Source organism: Bos javanicus, chromosome 3 (assembly GCF_032452875.1).
Source record: "Bos javanicus breed banteng chromosome 3, ARS-OSU_banteng_1.0, whole genome shotgun sequence".
NCBI lineage: Eukaryota > Metazoa > Chordata > Mammalia > Artiodactyla > Bovidae > Bos > Bos javanicus.
The window spans coordinates 102,455,500-102,477,583 of record NC_083870.1 but is presented as its reverse complement, the minus strand read 5'-3'; the positions used below and the strand labels follow the sequence as shown (position 1 = coordinate 102,477,583).

Here is a 22,084-nt window from a genome sequence, read left to right as displayed (position 1 = left end):
TGCATACATCCTGTCTCAGAGAGAGATGGGCAGAGGCCACTGAAAGATGCCAACCTCTGGGCACGCAGGAGCAGTGGACCATCAGGCTCTCCAGGAACATGCTGGGATGGTGAGAGCATCACAGCTTCCTGAGAACACACACCCTGTTGCAGGTTCACAGGCACACCCCATATAACTCAAATACACACCTCCTGTGTGTAGGGGCACGTACTGTGCACACGTGCTGAAGCACTCCCATGCTTCCCTGTGTCAACAGCGCAGGACGCAGAAATCAGCACACCCACCACTTTGACTTGGATCACCCAGGCTTAGTGGAGCCCCGCTCTCCCCTATCTCAGGCTGTTTGCCTGCCCCACAGCCCTCTGCTGCTGGCAGTGAACAGAAAGGGAAGATACTGATTCTTCAACTTGCTGCCATTGCATCCATATGGGAGCCCTAGAATGACTTTACCTCATGAGGAGAGCATCTCCATGCGTCAGGTCTTAATTTTTACTTGAAGATGGTGGTTCTTGTACCATGGGTGCTGCCTGTGAGTAACAGGGAGACTTTGCTGGCCTGTTAAAGGCAATTAACCCATTTTGCTGTGGTTGACTGCGATAGACTGATGCTTCACAATGCAGCCATGAGGTTCAGGCCACTGTAGCAATGTGGGCGAGGGGAAGGACGATCAGAGAATATAATCTCAGCTACCACTGTTTACTGAGGGCCTACTGTGCACCAGCACTAAAAACACCAAAGCCAAGTGCTTTTTCACACTTCTTGCAAGGTGGATAGTAAGTACATCTTTAATTATAGATAAAGAAACCTAATACTCAAGAGTCAAAGTACCCTGTCCAGGGCTACTCATATCTGTCTAACCCTAGAGCCTATACTCTCTGCCTTGCCATCTTGCTGTCTCATACCTTGATACTTGATACTCCACTGAAATGCTTTAAGACAGAATGGACAGATAGAAAGAGTTTTGAAATAGGCATAAAGTTGTGTCAGTTCACATAGGAAAACATGAATCAATTTTATTACATTTATTATAATTTATTACATTACAACTTTATTACAAAGTAAAACTTCTGTTAATCAAAAGATACCATTAAGAGAGTGAAAAGGCAGAGTGAAAAAAGATGTATAACATAAATAGCCAACAAAGGGCTTGTTTCCAGAATAAAGAGCTACAAAGATCAATGTGAATAAAGAAGCAACCCTGTGTAGAAACAAGCAAAAGACCCAAATAGGCCCTTCACAAAAGAGGAATCCAGATGGTCAATAACCCAATGAAAAGGTCTTCAATTGTATTAGTACCTAGGGAAATGCAAATTAGCATTTCAAGCACAAGCTGGAATCAAGATTGCCAGGAAAAATATCAGTAACCTCAGATATGCAGATGACACCACCCTTATGGCAGAAAGTGAAGAACTAAAGAGCCTCTTGATGAAAGTGAAAGAGGAGAGTGAAAAAGTTGGCTTAAAGCTCAACATTCAGAAAACTAAGATCATGGCATCCAGTCCCATCACTACATGGCAAATAGATGGGGAAACAGTGAAAACAGTGGCAGACTATATTTTTGGGGGCTCCTAAATCACTGCAGATGGTGACTGCAGCCATGAAATTAAAAGACGCTTACTCCTTGGAAGGAAAATTATGACCAACCTAGACAGCATATTCAAAAGCAGAGACATTACTTTGCCAACAAAGGTCCATCTAGTCAAGGCTATGGTTTTTCCAGTAGTCATGTATGGATGTGAGAGTTGGACTATAAAGAAAGCCGAGCACTAAAGAATTGATGCTTTTGAACTGTGGTGTTGGAGAAGACTCTTGAGAGTCCCTTGGACTGCTAGGAGATCCAACCAGTCCATCCTAAAGGAAATCAGTCCTGAATATTCATTGGAAGGACTGATGTTGAAGCTGAAACTCTAATACTTTGGCCACCTGATATGAAGAACTGACTCATTTGAAAAGACCCTGATGCTGGGAAAGATTGAAGGCAGCAGGAGAAGGGGATGACAGAGGATGAGATGGTTGGATGGCATCACCAACTCAATGGACATGAGTTTGAGTAAACTCTGGGAGTTGGTGTTGGACAGGGAGGCCTGGCGTGCTGCAGTCCAGAACACGACTGAGCGACTGAACTGAACTGAGATACCACTGCACATCTACCAAAATAGGGACACTTGAAAAGCCTGATAAAAGGTTGGTAAGGATTTGATGCAGTGGAAATTCTGCTGTCAGTGGGTAAGTTGATCACAACCACTTTGGAAAAAACTGTGGTAGTGTCTAGCTAAATCCAAATAGATACATACCCGTGACCAGGCCCTGGGGAGGCCCTAGGAAATATATTCCCTGCATAAATAGATAGTTACATATATATACCAGAATATATGTATAAGATACATGTGTAAGAATCTGTCTCTGTCACTGAAAGCAGCTAAAGGCCTGGACATTTAGCAGCTATTTAAAAGACTCTGGAATAGAAACAGCAGTAGACAGATTGGAGGAAAAAGCTAGAATTAGAAGTACTACCACACTGGCAATGGATTTCTCATTTTTCCTCTGGTATCCCATGTCATGGACTTGAGGCGTCCGAAAACCTGAGCACAGAGTAGACATCAGGGCACAACTGGAGAGAATTCCAGAAGACCTCTAGTTATGGCTCTGGTTGGGAAAGGGGCTCTAAGGCTCAGACAGAGGGGGATATCCCTAAGGTCGTTTTTTCTGTTTTCTCATGCCTTAATCCCCAGGCAGTCCCCTGAGTGGTGGGGATGGCAGTGCCCAGTAATAGCAGTGAGGCCTTCAAGCACCTAAAACCGAAGAAAGGAAATATTCTTCTTTGATCAAAACTTCCTTTTTGTAATCCCAAGAGGGTGGGAGAAAATCCAGTTGTCTTTTCTCTCCCCACCTTCTTGCTGCTTGGTTCCAGATTTGGGTACAGTTTAGGAAATGTGTGGCAGAAAGTGGTAAATAAAACCCCAGCTTTGGGGCCAGAGGACCAAGAAGGGGAGGCCCGATAAACTGGAAAGTACAAGGAGACGGCAGAGAGGAAGGAGTTCAGAAAAGCAACTCCGTAATGTTGTATGTGAACTTCTGGGTTCACCCTGAGCTGTGCATGTGCACGTCTGATTCCAACCAACACACCAAAGACTTAAGAACTGAACTAAGGGATGGACCAGACTGGACACTGGGTAGTGCACACAGAGGTCACACCTGAACAGGCTTTGGAAGCAGAACTGGCACTGAAACCACAGCTCACAGAGGGCTGGTCAGAACTTGTCACCTAAACCCAGCTTGGTTGATTGTCTGGTGAAACAAAAATATCAGCATTCTCCACTGGATTTAAATCAGACCTGGATTTAAAGAAGATTTAAACACGTTTCACAACATAATATTCAAAATATATAAGACACAATCTAAAATTAATTATCATATGAAGAACCAGGAAAATCTCAACTTGCCTGGGAGAGACAATCAATAGATGCTGATGCTAGGGTGACACAGATGTTGGGATAATCTGACAGACTTTAAAGTGGCATTTATACAAATGCTTCTGGACGCCTTTCTCCATCTCTTCCATCTGGCTGTTCCTGAGTTGAATCCTTTCATAATAAACTGGTAATCTTGTAAGTAAACTGTTAAAAAAAAATGCTCTCAAAAGTAAGGATAAACACTGTTGACATGAATTTAGATAGAAAGTGTTAGCACAAAAAGAAAAAAACTTGTATATATAATGAAATGGAGATAAGAGAAAAAAATACAATAATTGAAAATTTAAAAACTTTGCTAAATAGGCTCAATCACAAAATCAAGATGATGAGCAAAGAATCAGTAAACTTGAAAATAAACTCTCCAATCTGAACAATAGAAGAAAAAAATGTCAAAGAAGTTGAACGGTGTCTCAGTAACTTATGGGACAATGCTGGAAGGTTTACAGTCTGTGTCACTGGAGTCCCAGAAGGAGAGAAAGAGTGCAGTACAGAAGAAATGTTTGAAGAAGTAATGGCTTAAACTTCCCAAATTTGGTGCCCAAGTAGGGTTTATCCTGGAAATGGAAGGCTGACTCAACATTCAAAAGTCAATCAGTGTAATCTACCATATTAACTATCTAAAGAAGAAAAACTACATGGTCATGTCAATTGATAAAGAAAAAGCATCTGATAAAATTCCACACCTACTCACGATAAAAATTCTCAGAAAACTTAGAAGGGAATTTTTTCAGTCTGACATAGGGCATCTACAAAAAGCCTACAGCAAACATCATACTTTATGGTAAAACTGCTGTCCCCCTAAGATCAAGAACCACTCCTGAAAGTCCTAGCCAGTACACTGAGAAGAAAAAGAATGAATAAGAATGCAGATGGGAAAAGAAGAAATAAAACCAACCCTCTTCATAGGTGACATGGTTTCCTACATAGAAAATCCCAAGGAATCTGTTTTTAAAAACTGCCAGAACTAACAACTAAGTTTAGCAAGATAACAGGATGCAAAATCAGAATGCAAAAAATTAATTATATTTCTGTATACTAGCAATGAATAATTGAAAGTCAAACATTTTTTAAAAACTGAAAACAAATCATGGTACCCCCCCCAAAAAATAAAATGCTTATGTATACATATGGTGAAATGTGCAGGGTCTGTATGCCAAAACCTGTTTGTCCTCCATATTTTCTCCCTCACCTACCAAACTTCCAAGGCACAAACCTCGTGATCACCTTGATTGTTCCTCTTCCTCACCCTTTCCTACCTTTTCTGTCTTCATGGTGTGTCCTTCTTTCAAGCATCACTGTCCAAGGTGCCATCTTCTTCCCCCTTAGACAAGTAAACATCTCTTAACTGGTCTCTCTGTGCTCATTGGTTGCCTCCCAGTGGTCCATTCTCTATGTTGTAGTCAGAGTCATCTTTTATAAATGTGGGTCAGATCACATCTTGTTCCACCTGCAATCTCTCCAGGTCCAAACGCCATTAACTACAGTGTCCTATTCCAATTTCTAATTATCTCAACACTTTGATTTGTGTTCATTTGTCCCCTCGCTGTCCTCAAGCCACATTGGCATTCCTGCCATTCCATGAATATGCCAGGTTCCTTCCTGCCCCAGGGTCTTTGTACTCACTTTTCTTCTGCTTAAGTTAGTAAGTGTTAGTCGCTCAGTCGTGCCCGACTCTTTGCGACCCCATGGACTGTCCATGAGATTTTCCAGGTAAGGATACTGGAATGGATTGCCATTTCCTTCTCCCAGGGGATCTTTCCAACCCAGGGATCGAACCTGGGTCTCCTGCACTACAGGCAGATTCTTTACCGACTGAGCTACAAGAGAAGCCCTTTCTTCTGCTTAGAATGCTTTTATCTTTTACTTTGCATAATTGTCTCAAATCTCTGTTCAAATATCACCTCTGCAAGAAGGCTATCCCAGAGCACTTTATCTAGTCTACTCTCTTGATCTCCAACCTTTCTCTAAGCAGATATGCCTTTATTTCTTCTTAGCTGTCATCCTTCCTTCAAATTACCTGCTTATTTACCTTCCTTCAAATTATTTATTTATTTACCTTATTTAGTTATCCACCCCTCCCCCCACCCCAACTAACATGTAGGCTTCATGTGGCCAGGGACCTTGCCTTTCTTGTTCATGACTGTATCCCTGGAACTTGAAACAGTACCCACCACATAATAGGTGCTCAGGAAATATTTATTGAAGGAAGGAAGAGTAGAAACATAGAAACATTATTTAGGACATAATAGGACATTGTCCAATGTCCAATGGCGTGTCCATACAGTGGAATACTGTGTAGCCATTAGAAATGATGGTGCAATTTTATTTTTATTGACGTAGAAGATGTTGAGGGTATTGTTGAGTAAACAAAATAGGAACAAACAGCATGTATATTGAAGGTACATGAAAGTAAAATTATATATGCATATTTACACATATATTTGTGAGAAGAGATTTCTGGGAAGATACCAAAATGTTTGCAACAAATAGCTTTAGATAATGAGAGTTTTGAGTGATTCTTACTTCATTCTTTTTAAGTTTTTTTTCATATGGATTTTTATAGTTAGCTTGTGTTATTCCTAAAACTGGGGAAAATAAAATTATTTTTGTTTGGAGAGAAGGACTGTATCTGTGCTTAGTGGGTGGGGCTTCCCTGGTGGCTCAGATGGTAAAGAATCTGCCTCCAATGAAGGAGGCCCCTGGTTTGATTCTTGGGTTGGGAAGATCCTTTGGACTAGGGAATGGCAACCCACTCCAGTATTCTTGCCTGGAGAATTCCATGGACAGAGGAGCCTGGAGGGCTACAGTCCATGGGGTGGTAAAGAGTTAGATATAACTGAGCAACTAACACATACACACCCACACATACACTAGCCAGTAAGCTCCATAGTTTGAGATACAAACTGCAGAGTGAGCCATTTTTTCTATTTCCTGTCCCAGCTGCCCTTTTGACATGCTGTCACTCATAATCTTGCCGCTTAGCACAGCATGCCCTGGCATGGTCTGGGCATACTTGATATCATGAATAAAACTGAATTTACTGTCTGCTCAGCTCTGCTGCTAAGTCTCTTCAGTTGTGTCCGACTCTGCGATCCCATAGACGGCAGCCCACCAAGGCTCCCCCGTCCCTGGGATTCTCCAGGCAAGAACACTGGAGTGGGTTGCCATTTCCTCCTCCAATGCATGAAAGTGAAAAGTAAAAGTGAAGTCGCTCAGTCGTGTTCGACTCTTTGCGACCCCATGGACTGCAGCCCACCAGGCTCCTCAGCTCTAGACATCTGCTTTCCTTCCCAGGACAGAGGAGAGTTGGTGCATGGCCTCTCAGCCTGTGTTGGGATGGGGCTTCTACCTGCCAGTGCAGCACCCCAGGCTGCTTGGGTGGAGGGCGCACAGGCACTGAGGGCCTTGTCTTATCAGGACCTGCTCACTAGGCCTCTGCCCTCCCCCACGCCAGTGTACACCCGTTTGAGATTGGGCTTCAGTTGGTGAACTCCTTACTTTACTGGGTCAGTTAATTTAGTCCAGGTCAGTGAATTCTTTCTGTGTTTATATTATATAACTGCTTTTCCTATTTTAGTTTGTCTTTGATTAATTGATCCTACATTATGATTTATTTTCCTGACTTGATGTGGGAGCTGTTTGCACTTTGGCCAGCCCCTCTTGGGCCTCTGTGGGACTCCCATGGTTCATGTGTGGGCGTGGCCAGGCCTTCTGACACCACCCTGGAGCCAGGAGTGGGAGGTAGGAGTAGATAATTGCTCTCATGGCAGCTCTCCTAATATGAGGGTCTGCTTTTCTTATCCTCAGAGAGTCAGTGTAGCATAATGTAAAGACAAGAAGCTGCAAAGTCAAACCTGGGTTGGTTCAACAATACCCCAGCTGGTCCATGTACTGGCTGGGGATCCTGAACATGTTAATTCTTATCTCCAAGACTCTGTTCCCTCCTCTGTAAAATGCAGGAAATACCCACCTCATAGGAGTTGTAAGAGTTACACTGAGAGTGTAGGTGAAAGTTCTGAAAGCAGTGTGAATTCACAGTAGATGCTCAGTAAATACTCATTCCCTCACTTCTTCCCTTTGTCTGGCATGTCCCACAGGCCATTTGCAACTGTTGCCAACTTCCTCCTCCACCCAAGCCAGGACATACATTACTTATGTTTAATATAGCCTGTGACTTTTATTGGAGGCTGTACAGTGCCTTTTCTTTAGAAAAGAGGGATCTATTTTGGTTAGGATAGGTCCTCATTCCATTTACCCCTATGCCCTTTGCACTTAGCAATTCATCATAGCTCAGAGACTGGAGCCAAAGACCCCCTTGAAAAAAGATCTGGCAGCAGAGTTCTTCTCTTATGTACTTGGACTTTTCTTGCCCGATGGCCTATCCTGCTTTTCTGACTTTCGTGCATTCTAATATGAAGTGCTGTAGTTTTCTGATAGAATCAAGGCCATGGTTTTATCCCTTCACTAAACTTCATCTACTTCAGTAATATTCCTCAAGCTGGCCTTCCTGGGGAATATTCACTGTTGTCATCAGCCTAAGCATCTGCTTTGCTTTCTAAGCACAGTGACCATGCACGGGAATTTGTGGTGGCTCTTTACAATGATCAGAGGAGGTGGGTCACTGGGAACCGGAAGGGCCAGTCGCACAATCGGCTCACAGTGTGCAGCTGTGTTCCCTGAAAGTCCATTCTGGGGCTCAGTGGCTTGAGAGTGGGGCTGGAATGGGACGCTTTCTTTCAGGGAGCTCCCCCTTCATCCTAGAAGATGTTACTGTGTAGTCAGTACCCCAGCCACTTGCACATGAGAGCGTAAGTAGGAGGTGATAATATCCGGACCCCCTGCTAAGATAAGCAGGAGGGACTCAGGGTTACTTAGACAGGGAATTATGAAAACATTTTTAATTTCCTTTACATTATACAATTATGATAAAATAAAATACAAAGTGGTATGGAATGTATTAAAATTTCAAATTGCTGTAAAACAAAAATATTTTTAAGTTTTAAAGTTAAAAACTTGAGCTTGTTTTAACGTTTATTAATTTTTATCTTGGCATTTATGCCTCTCAGGTCGTCAGTTTTCATAGTTTACAAATATACTGGAAGAGAATTGCGTTCTCCACTTGTCAGGTGTAAGGTGCTCTGTTTTTCAGCTAGTTCAAATTTATTTATTCATTGTTCTGTTCAGGTCATCTGCTTTCTCACTGACTGTGAGCCTGGTTTTTCAGTGGTCTGTGAGTTTCCCATTATGATGACAGGAGACCCATTGTGTCGTTCTCCTTGTAATTCTTTTAATTTTGCTGATAGAGACATTATTAGGTACATACACACTTTAGTGCATGGCCTCCTTTTGTCTATGTCCAATTTCTGAACCTTCTAGGAGTTTATATGAGTTCAGAACACCAACTTACTGCTTTGAAATGGCAATGGAAGAGTTAATGGTTAATTTCAAGACTTGAAGCATTTGAACAGGCACTTTATGCATTCACAAGTCTGACTTGGTACAGGGGCAGGAAGAGAAGAACAGAGACTTGCATCGTTCATGCCACTACACACCTGGAGCCAGGCAAGGGACACACATGCACTCCTTGGTTAGGGGTTTTTATAATGCTGGGCTCTCCAGCCTGGCTGAGGCAGGCAGCCTAAACCACCAGACTAAACATCTCTCCTTCACTGTGCAGCTGTGGTATTGCTGCTCTGACACCTGCGAGAGAGGACCTTCAGCTGTGTATGTACATCAGCATGTGTTGTGTCTGGTGACTTGAGAGTCCCAGGATCTTCCATTCTTATTACAGATTTGGCATCAGTTGACTGCCAGTGAGAACTGGGCTTTTCTGCCAGCTTCCCCAGAGGTGAATTTTCCCTGAAGAGTTGGTGCACTCAAAATAGCATTTCTATTGTATAAGCTGAATTCACATGCTACTTCAGGAACACATTTGTATACAGTGAAATATTCTGGGTGAAAAGTGGTACCGCTTATTAAGGCAGGGATACAGGAGGAGGCTCAGAGAAGGCAATGGCACCCCACTCCAGTACTCTTGCCTGGAAAATCCCATGGATGGAGGAGCCTGGGAGGTTGCAGTCCATGGGGTCACGAAGAGTCGAACACGACTAAGCGACTTCACTTTCACTTTTCACTTTCATGCATTGGAGAAGGAAATAGCAACCCACTCCAGTGTTCTTGCCTGGAGAATCCCGGGGACCGGGGAGCCTGGTGGGCTGCCGTCTATGGGGTCACACAGAGTCGGACATGACTGGAGTGACTTAGTAGTAGTAGTAGTACAGGAAGAGGCTATGCATGTGTGCAGGTGGTGAAAATGAACTCTGTGAGGCAGCCTGAGTTTCAGGTTACTATAGGTATCAAAGTGGAGATGCCACCTGGATGCCCAAGTCTGGAGCTCAGGAGAAGGGTTGGGCAGAGAGATTTGGTATGGGTACAATGGGAAGATCATTGAGGCAGGCTAAACTGAACAGTTAAGCATGGTAAAGTCTAGACCAGATAAGGAAAAGTGAAAAAAGGAGGAGAAACAACTGAAAAATAGACAAACTATGTGGGAAAGAAGAGTTCTTTCAGACACTGAACTATAGATGACACAGGACCCTGGTCTTTGAATGAAGGGCAATAAATGAGATAAACCCTATAACTGCCCGAGCTAATGGCCTAGACAGGATTTCCAGACCATAGCACAGGAAAGGAGAACCCAAACAGAACCCAAGAGTCTTCCTAAGAGGAAAGAGAGTTGAGAATTTGTATCCCGACTAAGCTAGCGGGGAGAGTGAAGCTGACTGAGGGAGGTATGCTGGCACTCCAGCCACTTTTGGTCATCTCTAAAACCCTGCACCCGGGCCCTTCCCACACTTTGGTTATGTGATCCTCCGAGTAGCTGTATTTACCTAAGTTAGTGCAACCAGTATGTTGAACATGCAGGAAACATCAGGGGTTAATCACAGCCACTTTCATTGGTCTCTCTGTGTCCCCTTAAGATGTTTTCAGCGTGAGCGGTCCAGAGAATTTTTCGGTACCTCTGAGGTAATAGAAATCCCATGGTCTTATTGAGTCACCAATTCCAAAATTAGTGTCCCGCCCTGTGTAATAGCATAGCTTTCAGCTCATTCAGAGCTGCAGTGACTCCCCTCGCAGCACAGGGTTTAGAAGCAGTGGTGCTGACCCAGGAAGGGTGTGCCCCCTGTTTGTCCTCCTCTTTCCACTTGTACGCCAGTTGCCAGCTGTGATTTTGAACCTCTGTGGAATTGGAAAGGAAGGGAGAGAGAGGATGAGCAGAGAAGACATAAGATAGTGTGGGCACTCCCTGGACTGGCCAGTGTGTAACGCTGACTCTCGTGGGGTCTCTTGTAGATGTTTTGCAGACCCCTCCAGCTGGGGACCTCTCCCTGAGGGTCCCCTGATGTGGGCAATGCATTCGCCAGAGCCTTGTCATTCACTCCTGGTGTAGCTCCTGGGACTCTTGGAATCTGCTCTTATTTCTGTCTGCCCAACAGCCTGCTGGGCAGATCTTTAGAAAAGGACCTAAAGCCACCCCACACCAGCATATTCATAGATCCTTTTCTGCAACAAATTCTGGGAATACAGGCCATGTCCTCTGTAGTCAACTTATCTGCCAGAGTAAGACGGAGTTCACACTGCTGCCTGCATCCAGGCCACGGACATACTTCAGTTGATCCTCATAATCTTTAATTTTTTTCTTGAATCTATTGCCAGTATTTACAAACTGAGGAATTTTACCATAAAAGATCCAAATTCTTGACTTAAAAAACCCCGGAAGATGTGACAACACCAGGTCTGCCTTACTGCCTGACATAGATAGCTGGAGATGGGAGAGGCTGTCCCATTTGACAGGGCATGGAATCACCAGAGAGACTCCATTCCCTCTTGGCTCTGTGACCTGAACCCCAATATCAGTTGCCATTTATCATCACTGGACTCATGCAGTTACATTTTCTTAAACTACAGACGAAATGTGAAATATTTCTAGTGCTTATGTTTCTTAACAAAGAGAGAAAACAACAGATAGTCCAAAAGAGCCATGGAAAGGAAGGGTATAATTTATTTAGAAGCACAGTGTCTTCTTACCTGTTTAATGTGCAATTAGTCTGTATGAGTGTATAAAACACAACTTAAGACACCATTCGAAAATAACCCATAAATAGAATCATGGTTACTATACAAAAATATGTGGTGAAGAAGACATTTCAGCTTTCAACAAGGAGGTTATGTGACTTGCTGCAGAAGGGCATTACACTCATCCTCTTTCCTGGTTTATGTTTTGTTCCTACTTGGCCCTGACTTTTCAGTTTGCGACAAGGGGAAAACATCCTCTGGCCTCTCTGGAGGAAGAATCAGCCAAAACATGGATTCACTGTATGTCCGAAGGTGTCTTAGCGCATATCTGGTAAGGAGTAACAGGATAGTTCCCAAGGTTTTGGCCACATGGAGAAAAAGCAACAGGTGTTGGCAAATTAATGAGGTTTTCTTTTTGATGGCAGGGTAAAACCAGATTTTTGAAACAGTATTCAACTTTGAAACTAACTCTTTTGGGAAATTTTGTTTTCAGTTTATTTTTAAAATTGAAACCTTATTGATTTTTATAATTTTTACCTGATATATTAAGCAGAGTCTTTTTTCCATTTATCTGAATTAGAGCAAAACCAAAATTATCTTGAGAAGAGGCTGTCACTGGCCCAGGTGTCTTCTCTTGGGATCCCCTTCATGGATCATAGCCTTGTTGTGGTGAAGGGGCTTGCATAACTCAATGAAACCATGAGCTGTGCTGTGCAAGGCCACCCAAGATAGATGGGTCATAGTGAAAAGTTCTGACAAAACGTGGTCTACTGGAGGAGGGAATGGCAAACAACTCCTGTATTCTTGTGAGAACCCCATGAACAGTATGAAAAGGCAAAATATATGACACTGGAAGATGAGCCCCTCAGGTCGTAAGATGTCCAACGTTCTACTAGGGAAGAACGGAGGGCAATTACTAATAGATACAGAAAGAATGAAGCAGCTGGGTCAGAGCAGAAACGATGCTCAGTTGTGGATGTGTCTGGTGGTGAAAGTAAAGTCTGTTGCTGTAGAGAACAATATTGCATAGGAACCTGGAATGTTAGGGCCATGAATCAAGGTGAATTGGACATGATCAAGCAGGAGATGGCAAGAGTGAAGATAGACAACTTAGGAATCAGTGAACAAAAATGGACAGAAACGGGTGAATTTAATTCAGGTGATCATTGTATCTACTACTGTAGGTAAGAATCCTTTAGAAGAAATGGAGCAGCTCTCACAGTCAACCAGAGAGTTTAAAATGCAGTACTTGGGTGCAATCTCAAAAATGACAGAATGATCTTGGGTCATTTCCAAGGCAAACCATTCAACATCAACATCTAATGGCAGAAAGTGAAGAGTAGTCCAAGTTTTTGCCCCAAACACTGATGCTGAAGAAGCTGAAGTTGACCAGTTCTATGAAGACCTACAAGACCTTGTAGAACTAACACCAAAAAAACCAGATGTCCTTTTCATCATAGGGGATTTGAATGCAAAAGAATGAAGTCAAGATATACCTGGAGTAACAGGCAAATTTGGCCTTGGAGTACAGAATGAAGCTGGGCAAAGGCTAACAGAGTATTGTCAAGAGAACGCATCAGTCATAGCAAACACCCTCTTCCAACAACACAAGAGATGACTCTACACGTGGATATCACCAAATGGTGAATACTGAAATCAAATTGATTATATTCTTTGCAGCCAAAGATGGAGAAGCTCTGTACAGTCAACAAGACAAGACCTCAGATCATCAACTCCTTATTTCAACATTCAGGCTTAAGTTGAAGAAATTAGAGAAAATGACCACTAGGCCATTCAGGTAGGACCTAAATCAAATCCCTATGATTATATAGCAGAGGTGATGAATAGATTCAAAGAATTAGATCTGGTAGACAGAGTGCCTGAAGAACTATGGACAGGGATTCATAACATTGTACAGGAGACAGTGACCAAAATCATCCCAAAGAAAAAGAAGTGTGAAAAAAGAAAAAGAAAACAGCAGGAAGGCAAAGTGATTGTTGGAGGAGGCCTTACAAATAGCTGAGGAAAAAAGAGAAGTGAAAAGCAAGGTAGAAGGGGAAAGATATACTCAACTGAATGCAGAGTTCCAGAGAATAGCAGGGAGAGATAAGAAGGCCTTCTTCAATGAACAATGCAAAGAAATAGAGGAAAACAATAGAATGGGAAAGACTAGAGATCTCTTCAAGAAAATTGGATATTCCAATGGAACAGTTCATGCAAGGATGGGCACGATGAAGAACAGAAACAGTAAGGACCTGACAAGAAGAGATTAAGAAGAAATGGTAAGAATACACAGAAGCCAGAAAGAAAAACACCAATACAGTATACTAACGCATATATATGGAATTTAGAAAGATGGTAACAATAACCCTGTGTACGAGACAGCAAAAGAGACACTGATGTATAGAACAGTCTTATGGACTCTGTGGGAGAGGGAGAGGGTGGGAAGATTTGGGAGAATGGCATTGAAATATGTATAATATCATGTATGAAACGAGTCGCCAGTCCAGGTTCAATGCATGATACTGGATGCTTGGGGCTGGTGCACTGGGACGACCCAGAGGGATGGTATGGGGAGGGAGGAGGGAGGAGGGTTCAGGATGGGGAACACATGTATACCTGTGGAGGATTCATTTCGATATTTGGCAGAACTACTACAATATTGTAAAGTTTAAAAATAAAATAAAATTTAAAAAAAAAGATGAAAAAAAAAAAAGAATATACAGAAGAACTATACAAAACAGTCTTAATGACCCAGATAACCATGATGGTGTGGTCACTCACCTAGAGCCAGACATCCTAGAATGTGAAGTCAAGTGGGCCTTAGGAAGCATTATGACAAACAAAAAAGAGGAGGTGATGGAATTCTAGCTGAGCTATTTACAAATCCTTTAAATGATGCTGTTAAAGTGCTGCACTCAATATGTCAGCAAATTTGGAAAACTCAGCAGTGGCCACAGGTGTAGAAAAGGTCTGTTTTCATTCCAATCCCAAAGAAAGGCAGTGACAAAGAATGTTCAAATTACATACAATGCATTCATTTCACGTGCTATTTAAAGTGAAAAAGTGAAAGTTGCTCAGTCGTGTCTGACTCTTCAACCTAGGAAAAAACCCAGGAATTCTCCAGGCCAGAATACTGGAGTGGGTAGCCTATCCTTTCTCCAGCAGTTCTTTCTGACCCAGGAATCAAACCCAGGTCTCCTGCATTGAAGGCAGATTCTTTACCAACTGAACCACCAGGGAAGCCCCCATGCTAGTTAAGGTTATGCTCAAACTCCTTCAAACTAGGCTTCTAACTTGTAACTTCAGACTCCTTCAAACTAGCAGTACGTGAACTAAGAACTTCAGATGTACAAGCTGAGTTTAGAAAAAGCAGAGGGATGGTGGGATGATTTGAGAGAATAGCATTGAAACGTATATTATCATATGTGACACAGATTGCCAGTCCAGGTTTGATGCATGAGACAGGGTGCTCAGGGCTGGTACACTGGGATGACCCTGAGGGATGGGATGGGGAGGGAGGTGGGAGAGGGGTTCAGGATGGGGAACACATGTATACCCGCGGCTGATTCATGTCAATGTATGTCAAAAACCACTACAATATTGTAAAGTAATTAGCCTCCAATTAAAATTAATTAATTAATTTTAAAAAAAGAGAAAAGGCAGAGGAACTAGAGATCAAATTGCCAACATTCACTGGATCATAGAGAAAGCAAGGGGATTCCAGAAAAACATCTATTTCTGCTTCATTGACTACATGAAAGTCTTTGACTGTGTGGATCACAGCAAACTGGAAAATTCTTAAAGAGTAGGGATTACCAGACCACCTTACTTGTCTCTTGAGAGACCTGTATGCAGGTCAAGAAGCAACAGAACAGGAAATGGAATAACTGGTTCAAAATTGGGAAAGGAATACAACAAGAGTGTATATTGTCACCCTTATTTAACTTATATGCGAAATGCTAGGCTGGATGAATCACAAGCTAGAATCAAGATTGCAGGGAGGGACGGGACATATGTATACCTATGACTGATTCATGTTGATGTTTAACAGAAAACAACAAAATTCTGTAAAGCAATTATCCTTCAATTAAAAATAAATTAATTTTAAAAATTAAAAAAAAAAAGACCAAGGTGTGAAAAGCCTTACCTGCCAAGGAATATGAGTTAAGGAATATAAGTTACGGAATATAAACTTCAGCCTAAGCACAGTACAGAGTACCATGACCACACTGGGTGTTTTTAGAATTAAAAAAAGAAAAAGAAAGATTACAGGGAGAAATATCAGCAACCTCAGATATGCGGATGATACCACTCTAATGGCAGAAAGCAAAGAGGAACTAAAGAGCCTCTTGATGAAGGTGAAAGAGGAGAGTGAAAAGGCTGGCTTGAAACTTAACATTCAAAAAGCTAAGATCATGATATCTGGTCCCATCACTTCATGGCAAATAGGAGGGGAAAAAGTGGAAGCTGTGACAGATTTTATTTTCTTGAACTCCAAAATCACTGCAGATGATGACCAGCGTGAAATTAAACAATCTGCTTTCTCTTTGAAAGGATTTGGGAGAATGGCATTGAAACATGTGTAATATCATATAAGAAACTAATTGCCAGTCCAGGTTCAATGCAGGATACAGGATGCCTGGGGCTGGTGCACTGGGATGACTCAGAGGGATGGTACGGGGAGGGAGGTGGGAGGGGGGTTCAGGATGGGGAACACAAGTACACCCGTGGCGGATTCATGTTGATGTATGGCAAAACCAATACAATATTGTAAAGTAATTAGTTACAATTAAAATAAATAAATTTAAATTTAAAATAAAATAAAATAACAGAGAGGACCATAAAAAAAAAAAAAAAGGAACGCTATGACAAACCTAGACAGCGTATTAAAAAGCAGAGACATTACTTTGCTGACAAAGGTCCATATTATCAATGCTGTGGTTTTTCCAGTAGTCGTGTACAAATGTGAGAGTTGGACCATAAAGAAGGCTGAACACAGAAGAATTGATGCTTTCGAACCGTGGTACTGATGAAGACTCTTGAGAGTCCCTTGGACTGCAAGATCAAACCAGTCAATCCTAAAAAAAAATCAACCCTAAATATTCATTAGAAGGACTGTTGCTGAAGCTGAAGCTCCAGTACTTTGGCCACCTGATGCAAAGAGCTGACTCATTGGAAAAGACCCTAATGCTGGGAAAGACTGAAGGCAAAGCAGAAGGGGGCGACAGAGGATGAGATAGTTAGCATCACCAATTCAATGGACACGAATTTGAGCAAACTCTGCAAGAGAACGAGGACAGGAAAGCCTAGCGTTTTGCATTCCATGGGATCAGAAAGAGTTGGACATGACTTAGCCACTGAACAAGAACAGCAAAATTCTCTTGGGAGGCAAGTCTCCTGTTGAGTCGTGTGTCCTATTTGGTACATCTTCAGTTTTAAGAAGACGAATGACTCTCCCTGGAGCTCAGCTGTTTATGAAAGTGTACAGTCTGGCCTTAATTGGCCTTGCAGGTTATCAGTGTGGGTAATTTTCCTCTCTTGGCCATTCCTTGCTCATGTATGGATGTGAGAGTTGGACCATAAAGAAAGCTGAGCACCGAAGAATTGATACTTTTGAACTGTGGTGTTAGAGAAGACTCTTGAGAGTCCCTTGGACTGCAAGGAGATCAATCAATCGTAAAGGAAATCAATCCTGAATATTCATTGGAAGGACTGATGCTGAAGCTGAAGCTCCAATACTTTGGCCACCTGATGCGAAGAACTAACTCATTGGAAAAGACCCTAATGCTGAGAAAGACTGAAGGCAGGAGGAGAAGGGGATGATAAAGGATGAGATGATCGGATGGCATCACCAACTTGATGGGCATGAATTTGAGCAAGCTCCAGGAGTTGGTGATGGACAGGGAAGCCTGGCATGCTGCAGTCCCTGGGGTCACAAAGAGTTGAACACGACTGAGCAACTGAACTGAACTGCTTATTAAAGATGAAGTTCTTTGAAAGCTGTGTGCTGCTTGGCCTCTTCCAGTTGTTTAGGCTTGGTATTCTGTTTTATCCTCAGATTAAACTAGGCCAACTTCGAGCTATTGAGTTGGCCAAAAAGGTCATTTGGGTTTTCTGTAAGATGTTATGGGAATTCCCAAATGAACTTTTTGGTCAACCCAATACATTCCTAGACCACCTTATTTTAATTTAGCCACTCTACACAGACACACACACATACTTAGCACTCATTGACAAAGCTATATAAAATAAGCAATTATATGACACTGCTTATCATCATTTTATACAAATATCTTTGAGGACCCAGAGGAAACATCCCTAAAATCTTAGTATTAAGAAGATCTGGGATTCTCCTGGTTCATTTTATGGACACTATAAACCATTATAACAGTGCTTTGTGTTTAGTTTTATCTGTGAGAAATCTTGGGGATATGTCTGTAATCCTCTCCCAGCAAGCACATAAAACCTTAGGACATGCACTTTTTAGTATTTCTATCCTGGCTGCTTTTTATTGTTTTTTCCTTTGCTTATTTCTCCTTTGGCCTACAAGATTTTTAAAAAGATTTTTTCCTGTTTAAAATCTTGTACTTTGTAAAACTGCTTCAACTTTGTTTTAGAATGAGGCAAGTGTAGAGAAATTAAGTACAATATTCATGATTTACCATTTGTTACAAACATATTGTCAATTTGCTTTTAGATTTCATTTTAAATTTCCTATCCTGTATGAAGTCAGATCTTTTACTGCTTTGTGATTGTCATGGAGTGAATCATTGCTGCGAATTTGAAGATCCCTTGGCTGCCATATTTTCACCCCAGAGTTAACATGACTGATTCAGTATAAATCTTTTTTTAAAAATTGGAGTATAGTTGCTTTAAAAATATGTCCGTTTTTGCTATACAGCAAAGTGAATTTCAGCCAGATGTATACATATATCCCCTCTTTTTTGGATTTCCTTCCCTAAGCACTGGGTAGAGTTCCCTGTGCTATACAGCAGGTTCTCATTAGTTATCTATTTATACACAGGAGTATATGTATGTGAATCCCAATCTCCCAGTCCATCCCACCACCCCACCACCTCCCACTTGGGTATCCATACTTTTGTTCTCTACGTCTGTGTCTCTATTTCTGCTTTGCAAAGAAGATCATCGGTACCATTTTTCTAGATTCTACATCTGTGTGTTAATATATGATATTTTTCTCTTTCTGACTTCCTTCACTCTGTATGACCGTCTCTAGGTCCATCCACCTCTCTGCATATGGCACTATTTTGTTCCTTTTTATGGCTGTTTAATATTCTATTGTATATGCAGCATAAATCTAAGAGCTTAGAGGAAGCAGAGGTTGCTTACTGACCCTCTTAATTCTTCAAGGGGCCCATTTTTTCGGCTTACTAAATTTAAATTTCAAGTACCACATTTAAACAGGTAGGCAATTTTATGTCAGCATAACAGTGGTTGGCCTATAAGGCCTGGGAAATGCCTAGCACTGAACCTGGTCCTTCACAAGACAGGAGTTCAGCAAGAATTTGGTGACTTAAATTTACTTGTGGTTTTTGTGTTTGGATCTAGAAGCATTTGTCTGCCCCGGTGGTCTGGGACTGGTTGGGGAATGCAATCTGCTACTGTCTGCAATGACTTGACATCAGTGACACTTTCTGCTTTACTTTTCTCTTTCAGAATATGATCGATTGGGCTTCCTCCTGAAGTTGGATTCTAAATTGTGAGTAGAATGACCCAGTTTCTTGACTTTGTGATAGAGATCTGTGAGAGCTGGAGGCCGGCCTCAAGGGGCCAGCTCTCATCACTCCTGGGGCCTCTGTCCTCCGTCTGTCCGCTGAAGCTTAGAGCATGTTACAGTCTGTGGGTGCAAATATAAGGCCTTAGATTTGGCTGGCACAGGGAGCTGATTACAGAAGGAGCGTGCACCTCCCCCCACCACACCCCACTGGAGTTTGAAGGACGAGGAGGAAAGGCTTCAGCTGCAGAGTGGAGGCTGACTAAACCACGGCAGGAGACAGTGCAAAGCTTTCAAGACGCTTCGCAGCCAGGCATGCAAAGCCTTCTGTGCTCAGGTTTCCTCCCGGCTTTAACTCCTGTCTCTCTCCAACAGGTAGATCCTGGCTTTCCCTCTATCCTTGTATATGTTTATTATCCATGTCTCAAATCCCCTTTCCTTGTTTGTCCACTAGGAAAACTTAAGAACCACCTCCTTCCTATACAGAATTAGTTATCTCTTCCTCCGCTTCCTGTGAATTTTCTACCTCTGACACCCATCATTTCATTATACTATAATTAAGTGTAATAGTTATTCATTTATCAAGAGTGCAGGCTCAGAGCCAGGCCATGCTTGATTCAAATCCCAGACTGCCATTTACTTTCTTTGTGATTTAGGGCTGACCACTTAACCACTCCGAGCCTCAGTTTCACCTGTAACACAAGGACCTCACAGGGTTGTAAGAACTGTACAGAAATGGTGAATTTACAGGGATTTTCAAATAAGTATCTCATTCTTTCAGAATCCTTCCCTATTCTGGCCCTCTCGGCCTCCTGAGCACCAGGGCAGCGCCAGCATATGGTTGTTAGGTGCTAAGTCAACACTGAACACATGGCTGCATGGCTGGCTGCATGGCTGCATGATGACAGGTGCCTGTGTGCCTCCCTCATTAGACTGGCTGCCTGGAGACTGGGCTGTACCCCTCTGTTCATGCCCTGTCCAGGACCCCCTCACATGGCCGGTGTGCAGTAAAGTGTTGCAGAACTGTCTGTGGCTCCTTGCTGTGGTTAGTCATCTTCATATACCCTTGCCCCTGTCCTGTACCAGACAGATGAGAAAGATCAGAATTGAGTCTCCTTTCTTTCCTCTCCTGCTTGAGGCCTTGACCACAGCTGCTTCTGATGGTGATGGCTGCACCCACATGCAAGACACCAGCCCGGGGTTATTTGGCTTTCCCACTGAATGGTCTGGCATGTAGCCCCTTTTCCTGGCATCTGGCCTCTTGGCTCTGGTGCCCCACACCATGAGCTCAGGTGCTGCAGTTCTGCCAGCTTTTATATGTCATGGAGGCCGCCACAAGGGAAGAGTGGTCTGTTCTGTCTACCAAGCTAGTGTACAGTTGTCAGCCGCATGTTACCATCCAGGGAATGGGGCTTGATAATGCTAGGAATCTACAGGCTTCACCCTTAGAAAATCCTTAATTTAGTGCTCTGGGCAAAAAACAAATCAAGCATAAGCTATAAGCAAGTGAAATGCCCTCAGAACGGAAGAGATGTAGTAATTTACCAAGTCACATCACACTGATGAACAAAAGACGTGGTATCCAGGACATGTTAACTATAGTGTTTAAGCTGTCTTCAGCAGTGTGAGAAGGGGGAATCGGAGGACACTTGGCCTGCTGTTCTGACAGTTGGGTGGTACGTGGTAGGCTCTTGTACAGCTTCCTTTTGTGTACCAGGCCGGTTCTATAAACCATTTGAGTCAACTTGGTCTTTAGCCTGGGGAATTGGCTTGGCTTCATTAGATTTACCTCAGAGGTCAAGGTACAAGCTCCAGCTTTCCTGCCTCGTACTGAAAAGGCCTTTCTAATCCAAGGTTATCTTCAGAACAAAATACAGACACATGGGAAAGGTTTTTATCTGTTCCAGGGAGAAGTTTCCAGGTTAAGGATTCTGGTTTTCAGAGGTAATTCCTTGGAAATATCCAGACCTCCCCTTACGAAGTCTTTCTCCGCTGTGTTGTGTTCTATTTCTGATGCGTAGGAAAGGACCTACGCTTGGATCAGAACTGGATTTGAATTCCACCCCTTCTGCTTAGGATTATATAACCTTAGATAATTCATTTTTGCACTATGAATCACAATTTTCCCTTATCAAAAACATGAATAATAATACCCATTTCCTCAGGTTTTTATGAAGAATAAAAAAGAGTTCTATGAGTAAATATGCAAATGTAGAAATTTCTTATTTATCTTGATTGGATTCATTTAGCTTCTATCCTATAAGAATTCATGTGTTCTGGAAATTTTTCAGCCATTATCTTCTTTAAATATTGCCTCTGCCCAATTGTCTCTCTCTCTACTCCTCTTCTTAAACTCTGATTAAGTGGTAGACTGTCTCATTCTCACCTCTAGGTCTACTAACTTTCCATCTTTTGATCCTTTCTGCATTGAACTGGAATGCCAAAGGATTCAACATAAGGATAAACTAGAACTAAAACTGTACCCGTAAGCCAGGACTGCAGGAGAGGCTGCCTGCCCGGGACCAGCCCCGGCTGATCCAGGGTATTCAAAGGAGAGACGGCGTAGGCGAAGATCAGGAAACAATTGCTTAATTAAACGTTAATTAAGGATATAAAGAGTAATAGAATGAGGATAGCTCAGTGAGGAAATTCAGTGGAGAAAAGAGGCTGAAATAAGGATAGCTCAGTGAGGAAATTCAGTGTAGAAAAGAGGCTGAATAATTCAGCCAGAAGGTAAGAGAAAGAACGACATGGTGAGACCAAGTTTCGGTGAACAAGGCCCGCACTTTATTTTCCA

At 42.4% G+C, this 22,084-nt stretch overlaps 1 protein-coding gene across 11 annotated transcripts in view; it reads left to right on the top strand.

Annotated features, from left to right (window-relative positions):
* Positions 1–22,084, top strand: part of ST3GAL3 (ST3 beta-galactoside alpha-2,3-sialyltransferase 3) — a 214,112-nt gene that overhangs the window by 92,996 nt on the left and 99,032 nt on the right. For all 11 annotated transcript variants that reach the window (XM_061412201.1, XM_061412196.1, XM_061412200.1 and 8 more), the window contains one exon: positions 19,230–19,272. In XM_061412201.1, the coding sequence (XP_061268185.1) occupies positions 19,230–19,272 (43 nt within the window). The remainder of the gene's footprint in view (positions 1–19,229; positions 19,273–22,084) is intronic.